The 24004-nt window shown below is 41.9% G+C and overlaps 2 protein-coding genes across 21 annotated transcripts in view; one reads left to right on the top strand and one right to left on the bottom strand.

The window, feature by feature from the left end:
- Positions 1–10293, top strand: part of PPP4R1 (protein phosphatase 4 regulatory subunit 1) — a 90583-nt gene extending 80290 nt beyond the window's left edge. For 13 of the 16 annotated variants that reach the window (XM_043539874.1, XM_037892860.2, XM_043539879.1 and 10 more), the window contains 8 exons: positions 173–268; positions 1655–1840; positions 3718–3879; positions 4369–4469; positions 5244–5364; positions 5491–5625; positions 7069–7210; positions 9182–10293. In XM_043539874.1, the coding sequence (XP_043395809.1) occupies positions 173–268; positions 1655–1840; positions 3718–3879; positions 4369–4469; positions 5244–5364; positions 5491–5625; positions 7069–7210; positions 9182–9345 (1107 nt within the window). In that variant the 3' untranslated portion in view covers positions 9346–10293. The remainder of the gene's footprint in view (positions 1–172; positions 269–1654; positions 1841–3717; positions 3880–4368; positions 4470–5243; positions 5365–5490; positions 5626–7068; positions 7211–9181) is intronic. The other 3 variants (XM_037892865.2, XM_043539882.1, XM_043539881.1) reach the window with 1 other exon arrangement.
- Positions 10294–19604: 9311 nt separating this feature from the next.
- The window catches only part of RALBP1 (ralA binding protein 1), a 69835-nt gene continuing 65435 nt past the window's right edge, over positions 19605–24004 (bottom strand). For all 5 annotated transcript variants that reach the window (XM_037892866.2, XM_037892867.2, XM_043539883.1 and 2 more), the window contains one exon: positions 19605–23558. In XM_037892866.2, the coding sequence (XP_037748794.1) occupies positions 23292–23558 (267 nt within the window). In that variant the 3' untranslated portion in view covers positions 19605–23291. The remainder of the gene's footprint in view (positions 23559–24004) is intronic.

Below are 24004 nucleotides of genomic sequence, written 5' to 3'. Positions count from 1 at the left end.
TCTGTTAATTTGGGCTACAGCAAGGATATGCTGAAAATAAAAATACATCTCTGGAATCTTGAAGAAAATACCCACAATGTGAGGCAACCTTTCATGGTATTTAAATTCAGTGTGTGCGTGTAATCCTTGAATGTCCCATTTTGTAAGTGACCTTTTTCCCCCCCATATGCAGAACATAGATTCCACTCTCCGCTATATTCATAATGATTCAGACTTGAGCACCAATAGTAGTTTCAGCCCCGAAGAGGAAAGAAAGTCCAAAGTACAGGTAAATGAGAATTTTTTTCCCCTTGTAATTCTGATTATCTTCTGTCTATAAAGTTTCAATTTAATGATGGAAGGTTCACCTTTAGTTATGTAGTCCATTGGCCCACTTTGCTGTAGTAATTTTCAGAGGATGTGAAAGCCTCATTAGTAGGTCACTGTATAATCCAGCCTTGAGTTGCTGCAGTGACAGTGGTTATATTGGCAGTTTATTCTGCTGTAATTGACCATTCCAGTCTTTTTTAAAGGAAGTAGTGTAGCTTTGACAGAAGAGCTGTTAGTCAAGACTCCCAAGCTATTTATTTTATTTTTTCCTCTGTCACTGACTTGCTGTACAGCTTCAGTGACTTATTCACAGAGCCAGTTGAAAATTTTCCATTAAGACTGTTTTTCAGGGAAAAGCTGTTTTTTTAATTGAACAGAATTTTTCACAAAAAGTGTGTTGTCCATTGAAAACTTTGACTTTAGCAGAAAAAAAAAACAAATTTAGATTTGATACCAAATGAGTTATTTTGGCTTAATTTGGTGTTAAACTATATCTTCCTGAACCACTGATGGGAGTTGTAGTGTGGGAATCTCATCCGTTCATACTTCTCTATGGGCTGGGTTCTACCTCTCCCGTGAAGCACTGCAGCAGTTCAGCAAGGGGGGAGAATGTGCTGCATCATGGGAGAAGTAGTTCCAGGCAAGGAGCCCAGCCCATAGGGAGAATCAGGGCATGAGGCACCCAAATGCCATTCCTATGAGGCACTTCAGCAGTTCAGGCAGGCACAGTTTAATATTGAACTGACCCAAAATGAAACATTTAAATTTAGTCTTCATTTTTTGCCATATGGTAAAAATTTTCTGCAAGGTGGGGAAAAACATGTATTGACAAGTATTAGTCACTTATTTTTATGTATTTTATGTATTCGTTAAACAGGCATAAAGTTTGCCAGTCTCACAGGATATTGAGTTTTTAATGTTTGTAAGAGTGTTGAGCAATGCTATAGAAGTCTAAGTTAAATGGTTTCTTCTTAAGTTTCAAACAATGCTCCTACTGTGTTTCGGTAATGTGAAAGTGATCCACCTGTTCATCCTTGTTACTTCAGTCTGGGTATTTACAAGGACTAATCATACCTTCTCAGTTATTTTGTTTCTGTATTAATATTGCTTAAGTAACCTTAACATTGGCTTAAAATATCAACTTTAAACAACTAAAGTTAGTCTGATTTTTGTATATGGTACTCTTATGAATTATTATATTTACATTCTTAATCTTTAAGCATTTTTTGTCCATTATTATGAGGTGAGAAAAATTCTCTCTCTTAATATGTAACCTAGTTTTATATAGTAGGTTGTATGGAAAATACCTGAAAATGTGGCAAACTAAGGCTTGCTCTCTCTCTAGGATGTTGTACCTCAAGCCTTGTTGGATCAATATTTATCCATGACTGATCCTTCTCGTGCACAAACGGTTGATACTGAGATTGCTAAACATTGTGCGTATAGCCTGCCAGGTGTGGCACTTACGTTAGGTAGACAGAACTGGCACTGTCTGAAAGACACCTATGAGACACTAGCATCTGATATGCAGGTATGTTAAAGCATTTAAACTCAAGCAGCTTTGAAAACAAATTGTATATACACTTTTTTATAACTGTTTCTGTAGAATGGGCATTTTTGAATTTATGGTTTTCATATCCTATCACTGGTGTTGGTAATTTAGTAGGTGATGCTCTTCCTCTGCGTAATAGTTTGACCAGTGTCCCAGAACAATGCTTGGGCACCATGTGAGGTGCTCAGATACTACGGTAATGGGGACTATATAAATACCTAGAATAGATGCATAAATGTTGCTGAGCCTGTCACCTTGTGGGTAGATGAGAAACCAGAGGTCTTGATCATTTCAGGTTGCTACAGTTCTTGTGGCACTTTTAATGAGAATAGGGGTATCCACTTTGATACACTGGCCAGTTCCTGAAAGTTAGTCATAAAGGATTAACAGTATTGCAGTATCATTGGTGTGTTAAAAACAAATGTTAAAATATTGGAAATGGCTGTTGCTTTCTTCTCTGTTCCTGTTTGCTGCTAAGGAAGCAGTTTTCAGTGTATGGATCATTTTAATTTGTTTTAATGTTTTTGTTTTGTTCTTGTTTTGTTTTATTTTTAATTTTCCACTCTTTCCTGTCTTTTTCAAAGACGTGCTTCCTTTTTTGAGTAGTGATTCTTGGTCCACTTCACCCTGATAAACTAATTCACTGATGTATCAGAGCAAAAACTCACTGACCTATATTGTTTGTTTATACGATACATTCCCAATTTTGTGATTGTTCGGATAATCAGGAGGGCTCTATTTTCCGAACCATCGCATTACCTGAATCCCTTCCTTGTCCCCAACATGAGATACGTGCTGCAGAGAGCATATAGTTCATGTATCTCATAATGGGGGACAAGGAAGGGATTCAGGTAATGCGGAGCTTTGATAACAGGATTTTTAATAAACTGGAGAATATTGTATATAGTATCAGTCACATTTCCCAAAGTGCTTTACAGTAAGGTGAAAAAAATTAGCACATACGTAATCAGTAAAGAAACTAAAAAAAAAAAAGTAAATATTGCTAAGTTTGCAGTTTGTTTAAAATTACTTTGAGAGTCTGCCACAAGAATAATGTGGGAGAAAACTGCATCACTAAAATAGGATTAAGTCTGCAAAGATCTCATCTGGTAGTTGGAAAGTGCTGGTCAGAGGGGGAAAGTAAGGTTAAATAACAATACTTATTTTTTATATAATTGAAAATACATTATCCATTTGAACAATGTGTCATGTTCCCTCCCTCTTCTCTTCCCCCCCCCCCCCAAAAAAAAAAAAAAAAAAAAAAACCACATAGAAACTAAAAGGACCTAACACCTTTTAATTGGACCAGTGCTTGTGCCAAGATGTTTCTTGGAACAAAATATTTGATACTCTGTGTGGATGTCAGATGTTGGCTTCCCTGAGAGGGAAAGTCTCTTGTAACTCTCTTGGATTTACAGTTTCCAATCAAAGTATAGCAGAGTACCTTCTTTCTTCTTCTGCTTTGTAAAGTACAGATTACAGAAGCCAGAGAGGAACAAGAACTATAACATTCAATATGCATAAGAAAAAATTGAAGCAAGAAGAGAACTGCAAAAGTGTTGATATCCAACATAATTTTTGTTTTGCTTCTGCTAATTAAGAACATAATAATTTTGTTACTTGTTAAGTTCCTGGATATGCAGATGGAACAAATGATCCTTGAACAATCCCATTCATGTCTTGTTTTTCGCTTTTGAAAAAAATGAGTTCTGTTTTACTGAAAGAAATGAGTGAATTAAGTGGTTGTACTGAGGATTGCAATATTAATGTTGAACAATATAAGAAAACTAATCCTAACGTTAAAACTGTTGTTTGGGGATAATTTATTAATAAATGCATTTGTATTTTTTTTGCAGTGGAAAGTTCGAAGGACATTAGCATTCTCTATACATGAGCTTGCAGTTATCCTGGGAGATCAACTCACAGCTGGAGACTTGGTTCCAGTCTTCAATGGATTTTTAAAGGATCTAGATGAAGTCAGGATAGGTGTCCTTAAACACTTGCATGATTTTCTAAAGGTACATTTCATGTTTATTTCACTTTGAACCATAATATATTATGCCTACCATCCACTTGTTTTCCCTGCATTTCCTTGTTTTCCCTGTGTCCATAGATTTCACTAGTATAATCCCTTACAGTGGTCCAGCCAAATGCCTATATGGTACCAGAGAAGGTGTGGCAGAAGCTTTATGAAGCTAATACTTTTCCTTCTCTGAGCCAGTTGAAGACGTAGCAGTTATTTACCACTTACTCTTTGTTATTATTAATTAAAGTATATACAGCATAAAATGTTGTTAAGAATACCCCATTAACTTTGCTGATTTTCTTGCAAGTCACAGCAAAATTTTACCCACAATGTTTTACAAGCATTATACTGTATATATCAAAGGATGCTTTTTTAATCCAAGTAGGTGTTTTATGATAGACATTTTGTTCATATTCCATCCATTCACATTAAGTGCTTGCAATGTGCACGGCTCTGATTAAATTTATATTTATTGTTCCAGCTTCTTCATCTTGACAAAAGACGAGAATATCTTTATCAGCTCCAGGAATTCTTAGTGACCGATAACAGCAGGAATTGGCGTTTTCGATATGAGCTGGCAGAGTATGTTCATGAGGTTTTGGTTTGGATTTGGATATTTTTTCTGCTATGTGGATTTTAATGTTTTCAGTTCATCAATCAGTCAAATTCACAAACTATTTTATAGTGGCATTTTGACACATCTTCATGTGCTCATCTACATGAGCTCACGACTTCTACAACATACACTACTTATGTCTGTGACACACTAGTAATATCTACTAATAATTTTACTCCTTATAAACTATTTTATAAATCCTCTTTAATGTAGAATGAAAAAAATAATTGAGCACTTCCACTCAGATTGTCCAAGCAGTAATTATTTTAGTATGCTTGTGGGAGTGGGGAGTGCCTTATACTTATTTTGATCAAATCTGTTCTACTCACTTTAATCGGAAAAGCTGTTGATCTTGTTATCTGTACAACCAGCTTGGTCACACTGTAGCTTGCATGTACCTTGTAACATTGTTATTAGTTATACAATCTAATGAGTGCAAATTTTTTATCTATTAATTTTTTTATCCCAGATTATTTTTGCACTCTTTTATTGATCTCACGTAGAATTAGGGTCATATTTACTGAATAAGTGGCAGATGACAGGGCTGGAATTATTCAATATTATGAGAGAAAACAATTAACATTTAGAATGGAAAATGGAAAATTTTCTTAGTGTATATGGTTTGGTTTCTGTTATGTTAAATGGCAGGCAATGTTGTGTAAACTGTAATTTTCAAGGTTCAGGATACCTTTTTCATTTTTGATTTGTTCTGCTGTGTTATGCTTTGTTCTTTCTTTTAGGCAGCTGATCTTGCTTCTAGACCTATACAGTGCCAGAGATGTTTATGACTATTTGCGCCCTATTGCCCTCAGCCTCTGTGCAGATAAGGTTTCTTCTGTTCGATGGATTTCCTACAAGCTGGTATGAGCTAAGAAACAAATTTTAATGTAAAATAATTTAAGTGAATCTAATATCTCAAACTTCTAAGTTATGGTCGGAAGTTGTTATTTTTGTATTTATGTACTGCTAACTTAACATTTCTTATAGGTTAGTGAAATGGTAAAGAAGCTGCATATGGCTTCAACATCAACTTTTGTGGTAGACCTCATGAACGAACTTGTTGAAAAATTCTGCAGATGCCCAAAGTGGTCCGGTCGGCAAACATTTGTCTTTATCTGCCAGGTAAGAGCTTTTATTTATGTATTTGTTTGGGAGAGGGTGGGCAGCTAACTTCCTTATGGATTCATCTGTATTTTCCGGAACAGTTCGTAGAAATCATTGCCAGAGAATCTTTCCTCTGTTGGGAGAAGATGGGGGGCACAATTCATGGCTTTCTTTGCTCAGCACCGCTCCATAGAAGACATCAGGAGATGCTGTAGAAATGGGGCACTTTCTTCCCTCCGCAGGAGAGTTTGATATATTACTTAGTTCCACAGTCACTCTTGCAGTCTAAATTCCCATGTTGCATACCACTGAAGTTCAGTATGCAAACTTCATGTGTTCTCCTCAGTATGTTCAGAGGATCAAAGTATGGTGTTGATGTAAAACAACAACAACAAAAAAAGTGACAGTAAAAAACTAGTCTGAATAACACCTAGGATACCTGAGTTTGGGAATAACCTTCAGCCGCTTGTTCCATGGACCGGTATGAAGTGAGCACCCTCTAGTGGTGAGTGATACAGTGCTGGCAGCTGCTTACCATTTACTGAATGATCTATTCAGGCAGCAAGGGCAAGTAGGCGTCATTTCCCACACACCCAGCTAGCATAGGTTGTTCAGAAGCTGACAGAAATACCATCAAGGAAAACAAGCTGGTCTGAGCTGTGGAGGAGGAGTAGACCCCAGGTACATCTGGGGTGGCCAGTGATGGCAAAGGAGCAATCGCTCTGCCATGTGGGAAAGAGTTCCCAGAGTGTGGCCCAGAAGGGATATCCACTCCGTGAGGTTTGATCTTATTTAAAGAAACTTCTGGAGATTTGGATCTGAGGGCTATTGGTAGTGTGCCCTTGTTTCCTCAGCTCCGTCCTTCCCCTCCCCGCAGCTGAGGAGAGAATTTGTCAGGATCTCTGTGAGGCAAGTCTCATGGAATTTCATGGGCCATCTCTGGTTCCACAGTGAATTCTGCCAGCAAAGACTACCCACCTGGTTCTTAGTTCACTTGTGTTTTGTGTTTTACTCAGCTAAATTTTGTGCTTTGTTTGGTAGGGGGAGGATTACATATATGGATAAGTCTGTGTGTTATGACAGCTCTGTAAAATATGGGTTATGGTGCTTGAAATGGGCAGTACTTAGAAGGAAAACGGCAGCATAACATAACCCTGTACTTACCACTGCATCTAATTACAGCGGTCTAAATCAGTAAGAATTTCTAAATTATCTAAGTTTTTCTCAAACCTGTATTCTGCTTTATAAGGCCTTGCCTCCTACTGGGAAGTACAGTGCCCTGTATCTGTAAAGCATCTTGAGATCTGTAGATAGAAAGTGCTCTATGAATGCTAAATATTCTTATATGTTGATTATTATTCAGTTGGTAGGATCCGTGAATGCTCATTGTGGTCTGTATTTGTTTTTAGCTCTCTCTTTATGGGGAGAAATCTAATGCAGTTGCTTCGTTCTGTTTGACAGACTGTCATTGAAGATGACTGCCTCCCAATGGACCAATTTGCTGTGCAACTACTGCCTCATTTACTACACTTGGCATCCGATAGGGTTCCAAATGTTAGAGTACTACTTGCAAAAACTTTAAGGCAAACCCTTTTAGAGAAAGGTTGGTGCTACTGGAGTTCAGAATGTCTTGTTTAATAGATGATGAATGTCAAAGATAACTATTGAATGTGTAACATGTCTGCTTTTTTAGTTAGTTTGCTGTAGACAAGTGGAGAAAATAGCCCCAGTGTGAGAAGCCCCTTATGACATTGTACTCTCCTGAACCTTACCCCCAGGGGTGGCAAGGCTTAGCCTGGACTGACCTTTGAGGCCCTGATAGTACCTGCAAGCCTGTTGACAACATCACAACTTCTAGAGCTATTCTGTAATGTTGGAGAAATGGATGGATTCATTTTCCCCCTCTTAGCCCATTTTCCTTGACCAGTTTTCCCTAAATGGGCTAGTTTTGGGAAATTAAGGATATTGCTCAGCCTGCATACTGGTGATTCACTGATGTGACGTAGAACAAATGTGTTGTGTTTGGTCTAAAAATTGATGCTGTATGCAATAAAGGCTGGGGATCAGAAAAACAGACTTCACTGCTAACCCTGTCTCTTGTCTCTCTGGGAGAGGAGAGGTGGCTAGTGCTGTTCTGTTTTCCTTTTGGGAGTGAAGGGAGAACCTTTCCAACATTTCAACAAGGGAACTGCTATTGTCAAACTGTAGACTTCCCTTAGGGAAAGCATCCCCAGTGCACAGCGGTGCCCAGAAAAAGCTAGCAATGTTAGGATGTTAAGAGTGGGGTGGAAAATAATACTGGAAATATTATGCCATTATATAAATCAGTGTTATTCTCTCATCTGGAATACTGTGTTCAGCTCTGGTCACCCTCATTTCAAAAAGACATAACAGAAATAGTTTAGAGGAGACAAATAGGACATGATAATTATGTAAAATAATGAACAATACAGAGGAGACCGTTTCAGCATTCCTATTTACCGTTTATCAATACAAGAACAAGGAGACAGCCAAATAAACTGAAGGGCATTACATTTAAAAATGATAAAAGAAATAGAAAATTTTATGCAACACTTAATTAAGCTGTGGAACTCATGAACTCTTGTAACAGAGAGCCTTGCTGTAGTCAAAAAAGACATTTACGTGGATAATATTCATAGCTGATTTATAGTTTATTTGTATTATGGTTGCACCTAGAGGACCCAGCCCTGTTGTGTAGGCACTATACAAATGTATAACAGTCCCTGTCTCACAGATCTTACAATCTAAGTATAAAACGAGAGACAGTGGATAGATTATTCAATTTAGATTTAAAAAATAAAATTAAAAGGTATATTAATTGGTATACTTCTGGGAATAAATCAACCACAAACTGCTGTGGAAAGGGAGGATTTTTTAATACAATTGTATCATATAATTTAAAAAAAACTGTCACATATTGGGGTTTCTTGCATACCGTTTATTCATATTACCATTTTTATTGTGTGGTAGCATCTGTCATTAGAATGGAATAGCATGGCAGTTTATTTGTATTACCTTCCATTAGAAATATAAACACATTGATTTTGGGACTCCTGTTCTTAGCAGGAGTTTTTCCCTTTGCACATGTTGTCTGCCACTTATTACGTTGAAGGAATTTTAGGGGTCTTGTATTCCTATACCATGAGGACAACTATATTATACTTGAGTCCTCCAGCACATGTATTAATCACCCAGTATTTTGTTAGTTTGTGAATACATTTAAATTAATACATTATTTGCTTGCTTACAAGGATTGGGTGTGACTGTAGTTAGAGTAGATATTGCCCTAATATTTAATGTCATGAATCAGTATCTGCCTACAGCATAAGGATTAAACTAAAATATCCAAAAACTTTGATTTGTTAATACAGAATTTCAGTCTCACTGATAGCCTTTCCGTATTAAAACAGAAGCCTCTGTTTGCCCTTGATATAGAAGCGTGATCACGTTTTTGAATATAACACTGTAGCATAGTAGCTGGGTTTTGCACCAAAATATAATATTGTTACTCTTATTTTTCTTATATATCTCTTGTATTTTCCATTATTTACAGAATATTTTCTGAATTCTGCCAATTCTCATCAAGAAGTTGTGGAACAGACAATTATGGCCCTTCAAATGGATGATGACAATGATGTCAAATATTTTGCAAGCATACACCCTGCCAGTACCAAAATTGCAGATGATGCCATGAGCACTGCTTCATCGACTTATTAAAAGAAGTTCCTGAATAGTACTATAATTTTAATAAAAAACAAACAAAACACAAACTATCCTCAAATGCTCCTAAAATGGATGATTTAGGACAACCTCTTCCAAAGGAGGAGAGATCTCTTGCCGGACTTAACTACGGGTGGATGTTATCTAAACCTGATACCAGGGATTTTAAGAGTCAAGAAAAAGTAAACATTACCTATCTCATCTTGACTGTAGAAAAACATTGCTCAGAGGATTATATTTGCCACTGAAGCCTTAAATCTTCTGTCTTCCTGAACAAATGAAACTTGAATTGGCAGAGCATTTTCATTGTAGAAGAGATGTGATTTCCAGAGACTTGCGTTGTTTCTCCTGAGGAGTTAACTTAGCAAGTTTTTTCCTTAGCAACTGATAGTTCAAATTCTTATAGCCAGAGAGGCAGATTTATATCCAGATGTAAGACCTCCAGTATTAGCTATAAAAGTTTTTATCCATGCAAAGAACCTGATTGTGTGCAGCTGGGCACATCCTTAAGTGTGAATAGTTTTGATGTGTGTAAATGGGGAACAGTAGAAATTTGGATTTCTCTTAAGGGCTCAGTGGTAACACTAAACTAGAATCTGATTTTAATCTTTAAATGCAGCATATTGCTGTACCCATTAGCAGAAAACTTTGCTGAGTACCTGTGTCCTAATTATTTTCATGCTGGTCATGACCTGAAGGAAATTTATTAGCACATGTACTTTAAGTCAGGTATTTTTAACTTGATCATGATCGGCTCTGAGGTGCAACTTTTTCTTCATATACTGTACATATCTGTGACCACTCTTGGGAGTGCTGCAGTCTTTAATCATGTTGTTTAAAAATGTTGTGATACAAGTTGTTCTCTACTTGTCCAAATAAAATTTATTAATAAGATTGAATACGTTGTGACCTTTTAAAGATATTAAAAGAACAAATTTGAAATGACTTTGTGTCCTTCCTTTTCTAGTTCTTGCATGGATTTCTGTAAATATCATTTACATTTGAATGACTTTTTCCAGAGAGATTTTAATGTAAAACTTAAGATTTATATTTAGAAAAGAAATATACCACAACACAAAAATACAGTGGTCAAGTTAGCTTACAAAAGTACAGAAACACTTTTTTAAAAAATTAGTGAAATAATAGGGTGAGAAGTTCGTAAGTGAATCTTTATCAAGAATCTCTTTACTCATTCTTGGGAGCTTATTGGCTCTCCTATCACCCAAATGCAGAATGACATCTTAGCTGTGGGGAACCTGGACTATCACCTCCACCCAGATTTTCAGGGACCAAGTTGATCAAAATTCCTTCATCTAGCTGAATACAGTTTCTAGGGTTACTAAGAAATCCACTCTGTCCTTGGATATCTACTCATTCTCCTCATAAAAAAGCTAACGTCAGTGACTGAGGAGATGACATCTTCCCTTGTGTCTTTTATGGGAATTCTGCTTATAGCTCCTCTCTTCCCACCCACCATAGTGGAGACAGAGGTGGGTGAAGTTTATTCTTCTGATGTTATAGAAGTAGTTACTGCAGCTTCTTAAAAGGTTTCTGCAGAATGCTGGAATTATGGTACCTTATAAATCATATGGCTAATATCTTGAAAATTTAACCCCAAAGCAGGGGTACAGGAACTACGAGTGCTGGAGCTTGAAGTGGTTTCCATCATATACAGGGTTTACACTTTTGTTCAGTGGCTTTCAGCACCCCCACTATAAAAATTGTTCCAATGCACCGTGAGCAGCATGTGCATCATCCCTCCCTATCTTGGGAGATTCTTTTGTTGAAAAGATCTTTCCAGTTCTGGCTTCTGTAAGTAAAATAGTATTAGCTGCATGGCTCTCTCCCAGAATCTAGAATCCTTCTGCTTCCCCGACCGTGTAGACATGCATATGACACCCAAGAGGCCTGCTGTGTGCTCCTAAGATTGACCCTGGAGTAGCTTCAGGTACCAAGTCATCTTTCATTTGTCTTGAAGCTAGTTTCTCCAGAAGATGACCTTGGGAGGAAAATGGAATAAGTATTCATGAGGAATTTTGAAGCAGAAGTCTGCTTTTATTTTCAGAGTCTCTGTGGAATGGACACTAGCACTTTAGCCAGATTTTCTGTTCATCTTGTCTCATGAATAGACTAGCAGAAGTCTTGTGCAAGTTCCAGATCTCTTAATTCACTTTGTGATGTTGCACAGGATGATACCAAGCTGTCTGAAAATACTATGAGCTCCTCATTAATGGGCTGTAGCTGTGATCTGGGGACATACAGAGACTAAATTGGTGGAGAACGATGGGGAAAGGTACTCTCCCAAGCTCTGCTCGCAGACGAACATCTCCCACTTGAGAAAAATGAGATGCAACCAAGTAGATTATGCAGATTTTCATATGATAATCCTTGCTTGCTGTCCGCAGCTTAGTGACATTTAAATTACCATTAGGACAGTGGTTTTGAATCTTTTTTTCATTTGCGAACCCCTAAAAAATTCAAATGGAGGTATGGACCCCTGTGAAAATCTTAGACATAATCTGTGGACACCCAGAGATCCGTGGACCTGTTGTCAACCACTGCATTTGGATACAGGGTTAACATCACATTGAGATGAATAGGTACAGTTTTCACCTTTTTTAGACTGTCTGCAGACTCTGGCAAAAATCCATATCAGATAATTTTCAAATTGTGATTAGATTGTAATCTTCAGTAAGCAGGGTTGGAGACTTTACATCAAATCTTAGATTTTGGAGTACAAAACAGCAGCCTCCCCATAAAAAACCAAACACACAAACATATTTCATCGAGCTGCCATGAGCAAACTTAATTCCGCTTCTCCTTCTCCTCCCAAAGCATCTTGACAGGCATGGGGAGCAGTACAGTATTGCCATCCATTCCTGTCCACAGCTTGTTCCTCCATTAAGCCCAGTCTGGTTATGTCTCTGCATATGATGTCCTGCCATCTAGTTGATGGTCAGCCTCTAGGTCTGTCTGACCTTGGTTGCGTTTGCATTATTTTGTTTGGCATCCTGTCATCTGTTTTTGTTTTCTACAGTACTCCACCATTGTAATCTTTTTTGATTGCAGCCAGTTCTACACCTTGATATCTCACACTACTCGTTTTAACATCATTTGTCTTAAAATCATTCTACTTTACACCTGCCATCTTCCAAATAGCTCATCCCTACTGTCTCCAGCCACCTGTTTCAGTGAAACTACTTCCAGACTGTAGAGACACACTGTTAGTACACTCATTTGCTAAATTTTCACTTTGGTACCAAACATAATGCTTTTTAGTCCATAATTTTAACAACTTCTGTGCAGCATATGTAGTTAAAACATGTCTCCTTTTAACCTCATCCTTGATGGAACCATTGGCACTGATCAAGCTTCCTTGATACTCACAAGATTTTACTTATTCTATGAGTTCACTGCTGCATTTCAACACTTTGATTGTCCTTTTTCCAAGGTACAACCAATGTAATGGCTATTCATGGGTAATAGAATATGACTGGACTGCCGGCACCATGGCCACTGCAGTGGCAACCCCCAACTTAGTGGCCCTTCTGGACACACTGGGCATATCATTGGAGCCACTGACAGAACCAGGGGTCGAGGCCCAGATCTGCATTGGCATTGTTGGCGTCCTTCGTTCCTCCGCAGGCACTGTCAGCAGCGGCGCCACCAACGCCCCTCCCTTCGCCTGCGGTGCCGGCGACTGCAGCAGTGACCTCGGCACTGCCAGCATCAGCAACCTCGGCACTGACTACCTCGGCACCCATGATCTCGGTTCTGGCAGCCCTGGCACCGCAGGCTGCTGATGTGGCGGCACAGCAATACTGGGTACCTCGTGACCCCATGGATGCTGCGGGGAGTGAGCAGGGCTCATTGCCAGGACTTTCCTCCCCAGATGAGACCATGGCAGGGACATGGACAGCCCCAGCCTTGGAAGACAACAGGGTCCTACAACAGCTGCTGTGACGGGTGGCCCAGAACCTGGGGATCCAGGCAGAGGTGGTGGTAGAGGACGCCGACCCTACTGTGCTGAGACCACAAAGACCGTCTGGTAGACCCCGGCCTCTTTGCCCCCTATGTCCAAGAGAAATGAAAGATGGTACTTTGTCCCCTCAAGGGCATATGAACACTTATATACCCACCCACCCCTCCGATTCCCCGGTGGTTGATGCAGCTAATCAGTGTGAGCGCCAGGGCTACCAGGGGCCCTCCCCTAAAAATAGGGATGGTAAAAAAACTAGACCTATTTGTGAGGAAGTTCTACTCCACTGGGGGTCTGCAGCTCCGCATATTGAACCAGCAGGCCATCATGAGCAGATACTTGTATAATACCTGCGGTGTGATGGCCAAGTTTGCAGCTGACGCAGGACTCCCCATGTGGAGTTCTCTGCACTAGTGGAGGAAGGGAAACTAATTTCACGAGCTTCCCTACGGGCTGTATTGGACAAGGCAGATGCTGCCTCCCGCGCAATGGCCACAGGGGTGGCAATGAGGAGGAGTTCCTGGTTGCAGGTCTCGGGTCTTCCCCACGAGGTCCAACAGACCATTCAGGACCTTCCCTTTGAGCGTTCGGACCTCTTTTCCAACAAAACGGATAAAGGACTCCACAGTCTAAAGGCCTTGAGGGTGGCCCTCAAGTCCTTGGGCCTCCACACTCCTGCGACTCAGCACAGGCACTTTGAGCCACAGCCTTCCTCACGGTTCTACCAACCACATAACTGGCAGGATGCTCCTCAGAGGAGGAATAGAAGCAGCAGAAAAAGACCGCACCAGTCCTCGGGCTCAGACACCCTAACATCAGAGCCCCCTTACAGTGTGTTCCATAAGGACAAACTTCAGCTCAGGACTCACCCGGCTTTTCTCCCAAAGGTTGTCTCCCAGTTTCACATCAACCAGGACATCTTCCTCCCTGTATTCTACCCTAAGCCGTACTTGAGTGGCAGGGAGCAAAGACTTCACTCATTGAATGTCCACAGAGCACTAGCCTTCTACATGGAGAGAATGAAACCATTCTGAAAGTCCATCCAGTTATTCATGGCCGTGGCGGACAGAATGAAAGATCTTCCTGTCTCTTTTCAATGTATCTCGTCATGCATTCGGGGGTGCTACAACTTGGCAAGGGTGCCTGCTCCTTCGATCACTGCGCACTCCACCAGGGCTCAGGCCTCTTCAACGGCGTTCCTGACATAGGTGCCTACCAAGGAAATCTGCAGGGCAGCGACATGGTCCTCCATACACATTCTCTCCACGCACTATGCGATCACCCAGCAGGCCAAAGACGATGCGGCTTTCGGCCGAGCAGTGCTCCAATCCGTGGATGAACTTGGACTTGTGAGTCACCTGATTGGAATTGACATGAACAAGCACTCTAGGGTGACCAGATGTCCCGATTTTATAGGAACACTCCCGATTTTTGGGTCTTTTTCTTATATAGGCACCTATTACCGATTTTTGACACCCTAAAGCAGTGCTTTTCAAGCTATCTGATGTGGGGGACTGGCATTCTTTTTTTTCCAGTGTGCATGAAGACTGGCAGCCGATGGTTCCGCGGACCACTACTTTGAGTAGCCCTGCCCTAAAGCACTCGAAGAAAAAACGGTTACTCACCTTCTCGTAACTGTTCTTCGAGATGTGTTGCTCATGTCCATTTCAATACCCACCCTCCTTCTCCTCGGTCGGAGTAGCAGGCAAGAAGGAACTGAGGGGTGGCGGGTCGGCAGGGCCCTGTATTGGGCACCATGAATGCACGACTCCAGGGTGCACCCAGACTGACCCTAAGGATACTGCGTGGGGGGAAATCATCTAGCTGTTGTGCATGCAGCGTGCACACACCTGCTTGGAATGGACATGAACACCACATCTCGAAGAACAACAGTTATGAGAAGGTGAGTAACCGTTTTTTCCTGCAGGCTGATCTCCAGAGTTGATGCTGGGCTTACGCATTGCCAGACTAATAGTCAACCAAACCTGTAAAGACACCCACGTCTACCGACAGGGGCGAGATGGCCCCCTGATCCTGAAGCTCTAGAGCAGTGGTTCTCAATCTCTTTATCATTGTGAGCCGTATATATGACCTACAATATGTTACCTGGGCCACAGGTTTAGAACCATAGCACCCCCTCCTTTCTCCCCACAGACCTCAATGTCCAGCACCTCCTGGCCAGAGACTCCTCCACAGGAGTGGAGCCCTGGGTGAGGGGGCCGGGTGGCAGGTACCCCAGACCACGCTGGGTGGGGCTGGCCAGCAGCCCTGACCCTGAACCTGGCCGAGCAGCAGCCCAGACCTCAACACGGTAGGGCTGCCCGGGGACCTCAACCCCATGTGGCAGCCTCCAGACTCCACAGGGCCGTGAGACTGAGGTGTAGGATACTGCATACAATCCAGACTCGATGCTGCTTCAGCTATCAGAAGGGAGGTGAGCTGTGGTTGGAGCTACTCTTCCTTTTTAAAGCCTCCAGCCTGGAATGAAGCGGGGGTGACAGGTTTGACAGATGCTGCTCATCAGAAGAATCAGTGGCTTGCAGTGCAGCTACCTTGGTCCCACAAGTGAGAATAGGCAGAGGCTGCTCAATGGAGAAGTGGAGGTTTCTACTAAAATCTCATTTCCTTGTGATATAACCTATTTGCAAAGCAGAAATGTAGATTCCCTAAGATGAGCTAGACAAGTACCAGAAAACCCATTGGGACTTCCTCTCCAGCCCATTACAGGTACAGACATGGGAGGCAAACCGAGCCCTTCTTTTTTTGGTCCTCTTTGTTACTGCAGCCTACAGATAATAGAAAGTTTGGTTTATTTTCTCTGAACCTTTGTCATCTCAGTGATTATTTATAAGCTGATCAAGGCTCTTAGTACAACAGTTCATCATTTTGTGTAGTAAAGATTAGCACCTGACTTAGTTTTCTCTGCTACTGGTGATCTGGCAATGATTGCTTTTCTTCCAGCCAGGTGAGTAAGGATGGTGTTCTCCTTCCCCTTCCTTTGTGTCGCAACTCAGCTTTCCGTAGATTGTTAAAGAGCCAATTGTTTTAGATCCTGACCTCTCGTACTGCAATACAGCAGGTAGCTTAGGCCGAGCTATTCAATTCTGGGCTTCAGCCATATCCTTGCTGGTCTCAGGCCAGATTCTGCATGAAAGACCTCATCATGTACAGCGGAGGAGTGCATCTGCAGCTGACTGCATAAGGCATGGTTAGTCTTCTCTACAGGAGTTCCCCATTCCCCAGCGGGAGCTGCCATGCAGACCCTCCACCTCCCCTGGGTGGAGAGCATGTGGGGCAGGGACAAGCAGCTCCCACCACTGTTTGGGCTCTACCAACTATGGGCCTGGTGGGGCAGGGGGTGGGGGTCTTCCCTGGTGAAAAGTGGGAGGGCTATGGCCCCCTGACTCTCCCTGTTCCTGTACCGCTGGGTTAAAGTAAGCAGGAGTGTGCAACTCCCTCTCCCCTTCTAACCTGCTAGCTCCCCTGGTTGTGAGTAAGTCTACATTTCAGTTGTGTATTTTTAGTAAAAGTCATGGACAGGTCATGAGCAGTAAACAAAAATTCACAGCCTCTGCCCTGTCCATGACTTCTACTAGGTACCCCTAACTAAAGCTTGGGCCAAAGGGCTGCAGGTGCTGAGGTAGAGGGGGAAGAGTGTGGTGGTGTGTGGCCCAGGACCTCCGCTGGTGCTGGGGGAGGAGGGTTGGTGGGGCTGGCAGGCTCTGCGCATAGCTCCCCAGATGTGGCCTGTACATCCCTGCAGCTCCTAAGGGCAGGGACGGCCGGGGGGCTCTGTGTGCTGCCCATGCCACTGGTGCTGGCTCCACAGCTCCCATTGGCCGGGAACCCAAAGCCCCCTGGCCCCTTTGCCTATGAGCTGCAGGGACATGCTGCTGGTCACTTCCCGGGAGTTTCTCCTGAGGTAAGCGCTGCCCTACACCCAAGCCTCAGGGCTGAGCCCCCTTCCACACCCAAACTGCTGCTGTGGCGGTGGCCTGGTGGCCTAAGACTGCCCCTGCAGGGACTGCTGCGGAGGTCACTGAATCTGTGACAGACACGCAGCCTTAGTCGGGGGGAATGCAGCTTTCCTGGGCCTAGAGCTTCCCTGCTGTTTTGTGGCTGGTGAAAGGAGGATGCATTTGGCAGGTAACTGAAGCGGACGCAGGAGCAGCTGTTGTTGCCCAGTGCTGGAGCATTTAGCTGGATCATTTGCTGGAAGGGCCTTATCTTTTTCCAGGCAAAGCTCTATTCTCCTGCTGATTGCCTCTCCACCATGGGAGCACAAACTTGCCCCTTCTAAGGGAAGAGGGAGAGACTAAGACCAGCCTCCCCCTCCTTTGCCAGAACCCAAGATAAGCAATTGCCCCATAGGCTTTCTTCTCCCCTCCTGCCATTCCTCAGGGGTGGGTCATCCTATCAAGCCCTGCTCTCCATGTGTGGCTGCTTATGACCCTGGATGCCTTTTCCCACCTATTTATTAAATTCTCCCCAGGAGCTAAGGCAATTATGACCACAGCAGCCTGTCCCTCTAACATCAGCGCACAGGCTCGGGCTGCAGAGCCAAGGCCAGTCACTGACCCTGTGTCTTGTCATCAGCCAAGCATGCTCAATGGGCTGAACTGGTGTCCTCACTGCCGCCTGTCATTTATTGAAACGAAATGTCTTTTTAACATCCTGAAACAGGCACAGGGCTGAGAAGGAGAGCTCAGTTCTACTGCCCTTTCCCTAGCTGGGGGGAGGCTTCTTCCTTCTCTAATGTGGCTCTTCAGGGCATTCCTCCAGCCCTGCATGCGGAGGGTGGTGGTGGGGATCCAACTCTACCCAAGGGCCCATTGCCCTGGTTCAGAGCCCCCACAGAAGAAAATCCCTGGGGCGGTTTAGGAGTGGGGTCTTAGCCACTTCAGGTGGGAGAATGTTCCTCCTCTACCACAACAGCTGCTTGGCCTTATACAAGGCCTGCCTGAGCCCTGCTTCTGGCCCTGGGGCCGCTCTTTAGGCCACTCACTCAGCCAGATTGATAGAGAGGGATCCTAGCTGCTCCCACCCTGCCCCATACAGGGATTGTGCCTTCGGTTGGGGTGGATTCTGCAACCTCCATTGCAATCAGTCTGGATGTGTTCCCTCGCAGGCAGTTAAGAGCCCTAGTCAGCATTCCACAAGACCAATTACACCCTTGGCACCTGCACAAATAGCTGGAGGCTCCTGCGGCATCATTAGACTTGGATGGTGGAAAAAAGCCAGCTTGACTGTTAGAAGACGAGGAAGAAGTTGCAGGGGTAAGAGTTAGACAGCTTTCTACTTGCAGAGTCATCCCAGTAGGAAATTGAGCTACAGGGCCAACAATGAACTACTTTTTGATGTTAATGAAGGAACAGCATCAGCTGTGCATAGGAGTGATTTAAACTCAGCCCTCAATCGTCCCCCAGGGCTGGATTCAGAAAAGGACTTAAAATGGCAATTAGGCACCTCAATCTCAGAATCAGCCCCACTGCAATTCAGTGACCCATACCTTGTAGGCAGTGGACATCACTTTGCACTTTAACTTTTGCAGTGAGTTCCCAATTGCACCTGTGATACTGCCTCTTGGCACACACCAGGCATCCTGGTGTCTAAGCCCAGAGCCATGCACAGAGAAGCTAGGTGTGCCTGTACTTAAGGCACCTGCAGGGCCTGACTTGCTCGGTGTGCTCCAACCTCGCCTACCAGATCAGGCCCCTATAGACAGATGTGCACAAAATGGCTGCAGTGGGGAAACCATTCTCCTTACTTTTAGCCCAGGGCTTAGGGTACCTCAACAGGAATTTGGGAGCTTCCCCACTTCACGTATCTATTCCACCTGAGGGGGGGAATGGATTTGCTATGTTGCAGGAGTGTGCCCGATCTCCTGGGCTATCCTCACATGGGCCTCCCCCATCTCACAGTGGATAAATAATTTGAAAAGTCAGCTGTGTGTTCTAACACCCTCTAGTCATTCTCATGCTTGTGTGCTCTCTCTGGCCTAATCGTGCACTATCCACTGTGGATAAACAATTTTCTAGGCACCTAGAAGTGAGGCATAGTGAAGCTTAGCATCACCACACAAGTTTCTTAGGTAATCTAGCCCTTGGGCTATCTGGGTCTTGCAGAGCCATCGCTAAAAGATTGAAGTTAGCACCGGCTGACATTTTTCAGAGTCCTGCCAGGGGCATGAACTGATAAAAACAGCTGCTTGTTGCTAGATTTGACAAACCACTAACTGCAACTTTCATGTAGGCAACAGTTCACTGCAAACGGCTACTTCTCAGGGTACAAACACTTTATTGGAAAAAGATTAATTTGCATTAAAAATAGTTGTCTAAAATAGCTCGATACAGTTGCAGAATTTCAATAAATAGGATGGTAACAGCCTTCAAAACTTCCCACTTCAGATGCACATAACAGCCTGCTGCTTTACATTGGTTTTCTCCCCACAATTAATTTAATTTGGTTATAAAGAGTTTTACTCACTGGGGTGTGTGACTGTTTAGCTGGCCTTTTGAGAGTTCATTTTGAAATGGCTTGTAAATGGAGTAATTCAACAGAAGCATGTGCTAGTACGGTCAACTAAAGTACTTCATGGTGTGGGCACAAGGTTTTAAGCTGAATTTGAAGAACAGTTAATTAGGTGTGGCCCGGAAGTGTTACCCTTCTGCAGTATTCAGTTAGAGCTAGCATTAGGAATGTACAAAACAGGTTACCGGTGTAAATGTTTATATTCATAAGATTAGAACATGTTAAATCTAGTCAACACACACAACAGATTCATTATTACTGATACAATCGGTGCTCAAACCATCATGTCCAATTATGACTAGCTATTATTACATGCATTGTTTGAGTCTGGCCCACAAAGGCATAACAAAATGAAGTCTGGTTTCAGGAGGTTTAAATTTGCTCGGTCTGGTATTTTGGCTGCTGATTCTGCCAGGGCATAAATGCCCAATAATGCTATTGCATTCCTCATTTGAACAATACTGTCAGGTATGATCCATAGCCATAGTATGATAGCAAGCAAATTAAATGGATGTAATGTACTCTATATGCCAGCTCTCCTCCTGCTACTACTTGTCCATTTTAATTTGTTAGAGTGGTTGTTTATCCAAGTTTCCCACTTAGTAGGCCAGCTAGGTCCTTATACTCTGGTTTCCTTTCTATTTTAAATGACAAACTTCAGTGCATTTTCTTGGATGATCAGGGAAGTTCAGGATTAGGGGCAACACTCCCTTTAATTATATCTCCAGCTGAGTTTTATTGTAAGGCACCTTGGGATGCTCTTCTTATAGGGCATCTTATAAGTGAGCTGGGTAGTGTAAAATATCAGATCATTGAAATTACTTTCATAGTTATATTTACTGTCCAATTAAAAGTAATCAGCTCTTTTAACTTTATAATGGCTCCTTCAAAGAGATCACTAACTCATTACATGTGTAAGATACGTATTAGATCTAGCACTGCTTTCATTAAGACTTACTTGACCTCAGACAAAGTACAAGTGGCCTCTTAGTGTATCCTGTCTGTACATAAACTGATGGATGGAAAACCCATCTACAGTGTTACTAAGAATCGAATCCATAACTCCACACACCAAAAACTCAAGCACAGTAGCTCCGCTCCTCAGATTTATATTAAAAAAGGGTCTATTGTGAATTAGCAACATGGACATAATCTGCTTTAATTATTTTTTCAAGAGAATTGAATTTTTTTCCAGAAACTTTTAGAACTAAAATTCTTAACATAAGATGGATCAACCAAATTACATTACAGAAACAGGAGATGAACTTACTTGCAAAGACCTGTGTTCAGTCCTATTGCTACAGGGGCTGGTGACAACCCAAACACCTAAAGCAGTGTAGGTGGTGCAGCTGCTTGGTAACTGCAGGAGAAACAGAACCGAGTGCCTGAATTCACATTTCAAAAAGTAAATCTTTTAGTTCACGTTTTCAGTTACAGCAGAAAAATTAGGGTCTTGAAAACCACAGACCTTTGAATATTTGTTTTGCTTTCCTTTCATTAGATCTAAAACAAGACTTAAATTTTAGCTTTGAACCAGTTTTTTTCCTCAGCAGAGTTTCATAATAGAAATGCCAGGATAACTGTCCCTAGAGGAGAGCAATCCAAAAAACTGATTTCATAGTTTAATTGGGACGGGTTTGCTACAAAACAAACCCCCCACACAATGGAAGGTAGTTGCGCATGCAAAGTGAGCGAGGCTGCTTTCGAAAGATGGACATTTACTGCGAGGTAGATACATTACAAACTATTTTCAAATGGCTGTTGAATTTATTAGCTTGATGAATATGGTCCTAACAAAATAAAAGTTAATCAATATTAAGAGATTTGTCTGAAGAACACTGATTAGAAAAATCTATGACAATTTGATAGAAATTAGAGTGAATTTAAAGAAAATGTTTAAATATTGCTAGCGTACATAAAATGCATGTAACAGACAGGCAAGGGAGAATGCTTTACATGTTTACAACTGCCATCTAACCACATTCTCAATCTTCATAAATTCTGTTCTCCAAATTTTAAAAAAATATGAGGCTGTTTTCTATAACATATCAAAGCATTATTTATACAAAATGAAATCATGGCCCATGATTCACAACAGTGCAATAGATAAAGAAAGAATACACCCACATCCAACAGGTGCTGAAAATAAATATCCAGATTCTAGAAACAAGATAGGCTGTGAGCACTCTGGGGAGTTGTTTTCAATATTTTTTGAGTTGAATATTTATTGACTAGTCTCATGACCGTCATTTCATTTGACATATATAAATGAGTGCATCTGAAACATAAAAATGGCCCGACAATGCCAATTTTTATGAAGGCCTTTGATTGCTGATAGCACTAAATAGCTGAGCCAAAAGTAAGTCACAGTTATTGTTACTACAGAAAAAAATGTCTATTGCTGAACCCTGCTCCCTCCACTGGGCATCTTTCATCAGACTTACCTGAAAAGCATGAATGGCTTAAATTTCTGTAGCTGGAACAATATATTGCTTGGTTAGACAAAGATAACTTATTCTAAGCTAAGCAAACAACTTAACCAATCCTCTTTAACTGCTAAAGCTTCGGTCGCTGAGTTTGAACTGAACTGAGCGTTCCAAACCCTTGAAAATGGACCCTTTCTCTGTACTAAGAAAAGGCTGCTCTTATGCACTAGTGGTGTGAATACAGCATCTATGTTATACACGTATGATGGTGAGGGTCACTGGTTTACAAACCAGCAAATGGGTTCACTACACTGCCAAAAGCCTTGACTGGCTCTTGATGAACACCTTCCACCACAAAGGGACAGCTGTGAGATTTGACATGTATTTTAATACATTTTACAACTGTAAAATGAGGATGTTATTAGGGCATGTGTTAGGTAATGATGATCTCCTGCAGTCTCAGACATTTTAGCCAAACAGGAAAGAATTTAAAGCTCCTTTGTATATAATCTGCATCAGAAAGGTATCAAAGGCACAAGCAAGAGTGACCAGAAATAAGCAGAAATGACCGTGAATGAGAATGAATAGATTCACAAGGCAAATAATTAATGTTTGTGGATAGGTTTTTGCTTTTTATTGACTGGAAAGAAGAGACCTCCCAATTTTGCTCTGATGAAAACAAATAATTGCTCTGGTTTAAAATAAAACCATTACTGAATTATCTAAAGTCACCTGAAGCAAATCGGTCTCCAATAATCTGACACTAGCTGGAAAACTCCTCTGCACCCTCCAACCTCTAATTGCTTTGTCCTCCAAAGTAACCTGAGCCTAATAGGCAGAATCCACAATTGTGAAGGAGACAAAAATCTCAAGGGTTTTAAAAGACAAGATTCTTTACACAATGTACACAGCCAGCAAAGATTTGTGCAGTTTTAGCCTCTGAATTACAGTAAGTTGCACAGTCCTTGCTAAGTCCAGTTGATTTTATGAATACCCAAGGACCCTGATCAAATTGGAGTTTCCTTCCTGTCTTTGCTTGGCGATGGCTTGACTAGCTCCTTGACTGCCTTTGACTGCTCTTTAGCTGCTTTTGTCTCCAGGACACTGTCTCTTTGCTGTTGAGAAACACCCCCACGCTTTTCTGGCTCGTCTTCTTCCTGCACCTGCTGCTCTGATTTTGCTCGCTGCATCTGTAGCAGGCGAAGTTGCACTCGCAGCTCAATGATGGCCTCTCGTTCCTCATGAATCGCTTGGTTCAGATGATTGTTCTTTATCTTTTGAGCAAGGGAAAGGAAAATATGACAAAACAGTAACTTCTGTACCTACTGACTCATGAATAGAGTATCACACAACGTAACCTTTGCTGCTAACTTGGGAGAGAGACAAGTGTGTGCACGTGTGCATAAATACACACACAGGAATTAACAGAAATGGAGTGCATGAAAAAAAATTAACCCCACAAGGAACAGAAGATTTATGGTGACAATGGACTAACAGCTGCACCCACCAAAAATACACACTGAGACAAGAAAATGAGCACTCCTGCCCACCCCTCTACAGAAAGGTTCAGAGCTGGTTTAAGATTTTTGAAAACTATATTTTGAGTTAAATACTTAATTAGGTTTTGGCAGATGACAGTTCCAACATGGACTGCAAAGAGACTTTACATTTAAATTAGTTCTGGAGCTACCTTGCCCGACCTCCCTCCAGCAGGAATTAC

The sequence above is a fragment of the Chelonia mydas genome, chromosome 2, assembly GCF_015237465.2.
Source record: "Chelonia mydas isolate rCheMyd1 chromosome 2, rCheMyd1.pri.v2, whole genome shotgun sequence".
NCBI lineage: Eukaryota > Metazoa > Chordata > Testudines > Cheloniidae > Chelonia > Chelonia mydas.
This window is presented reverse-complemented; position numbering and strand designations above follow the sequence as displayed.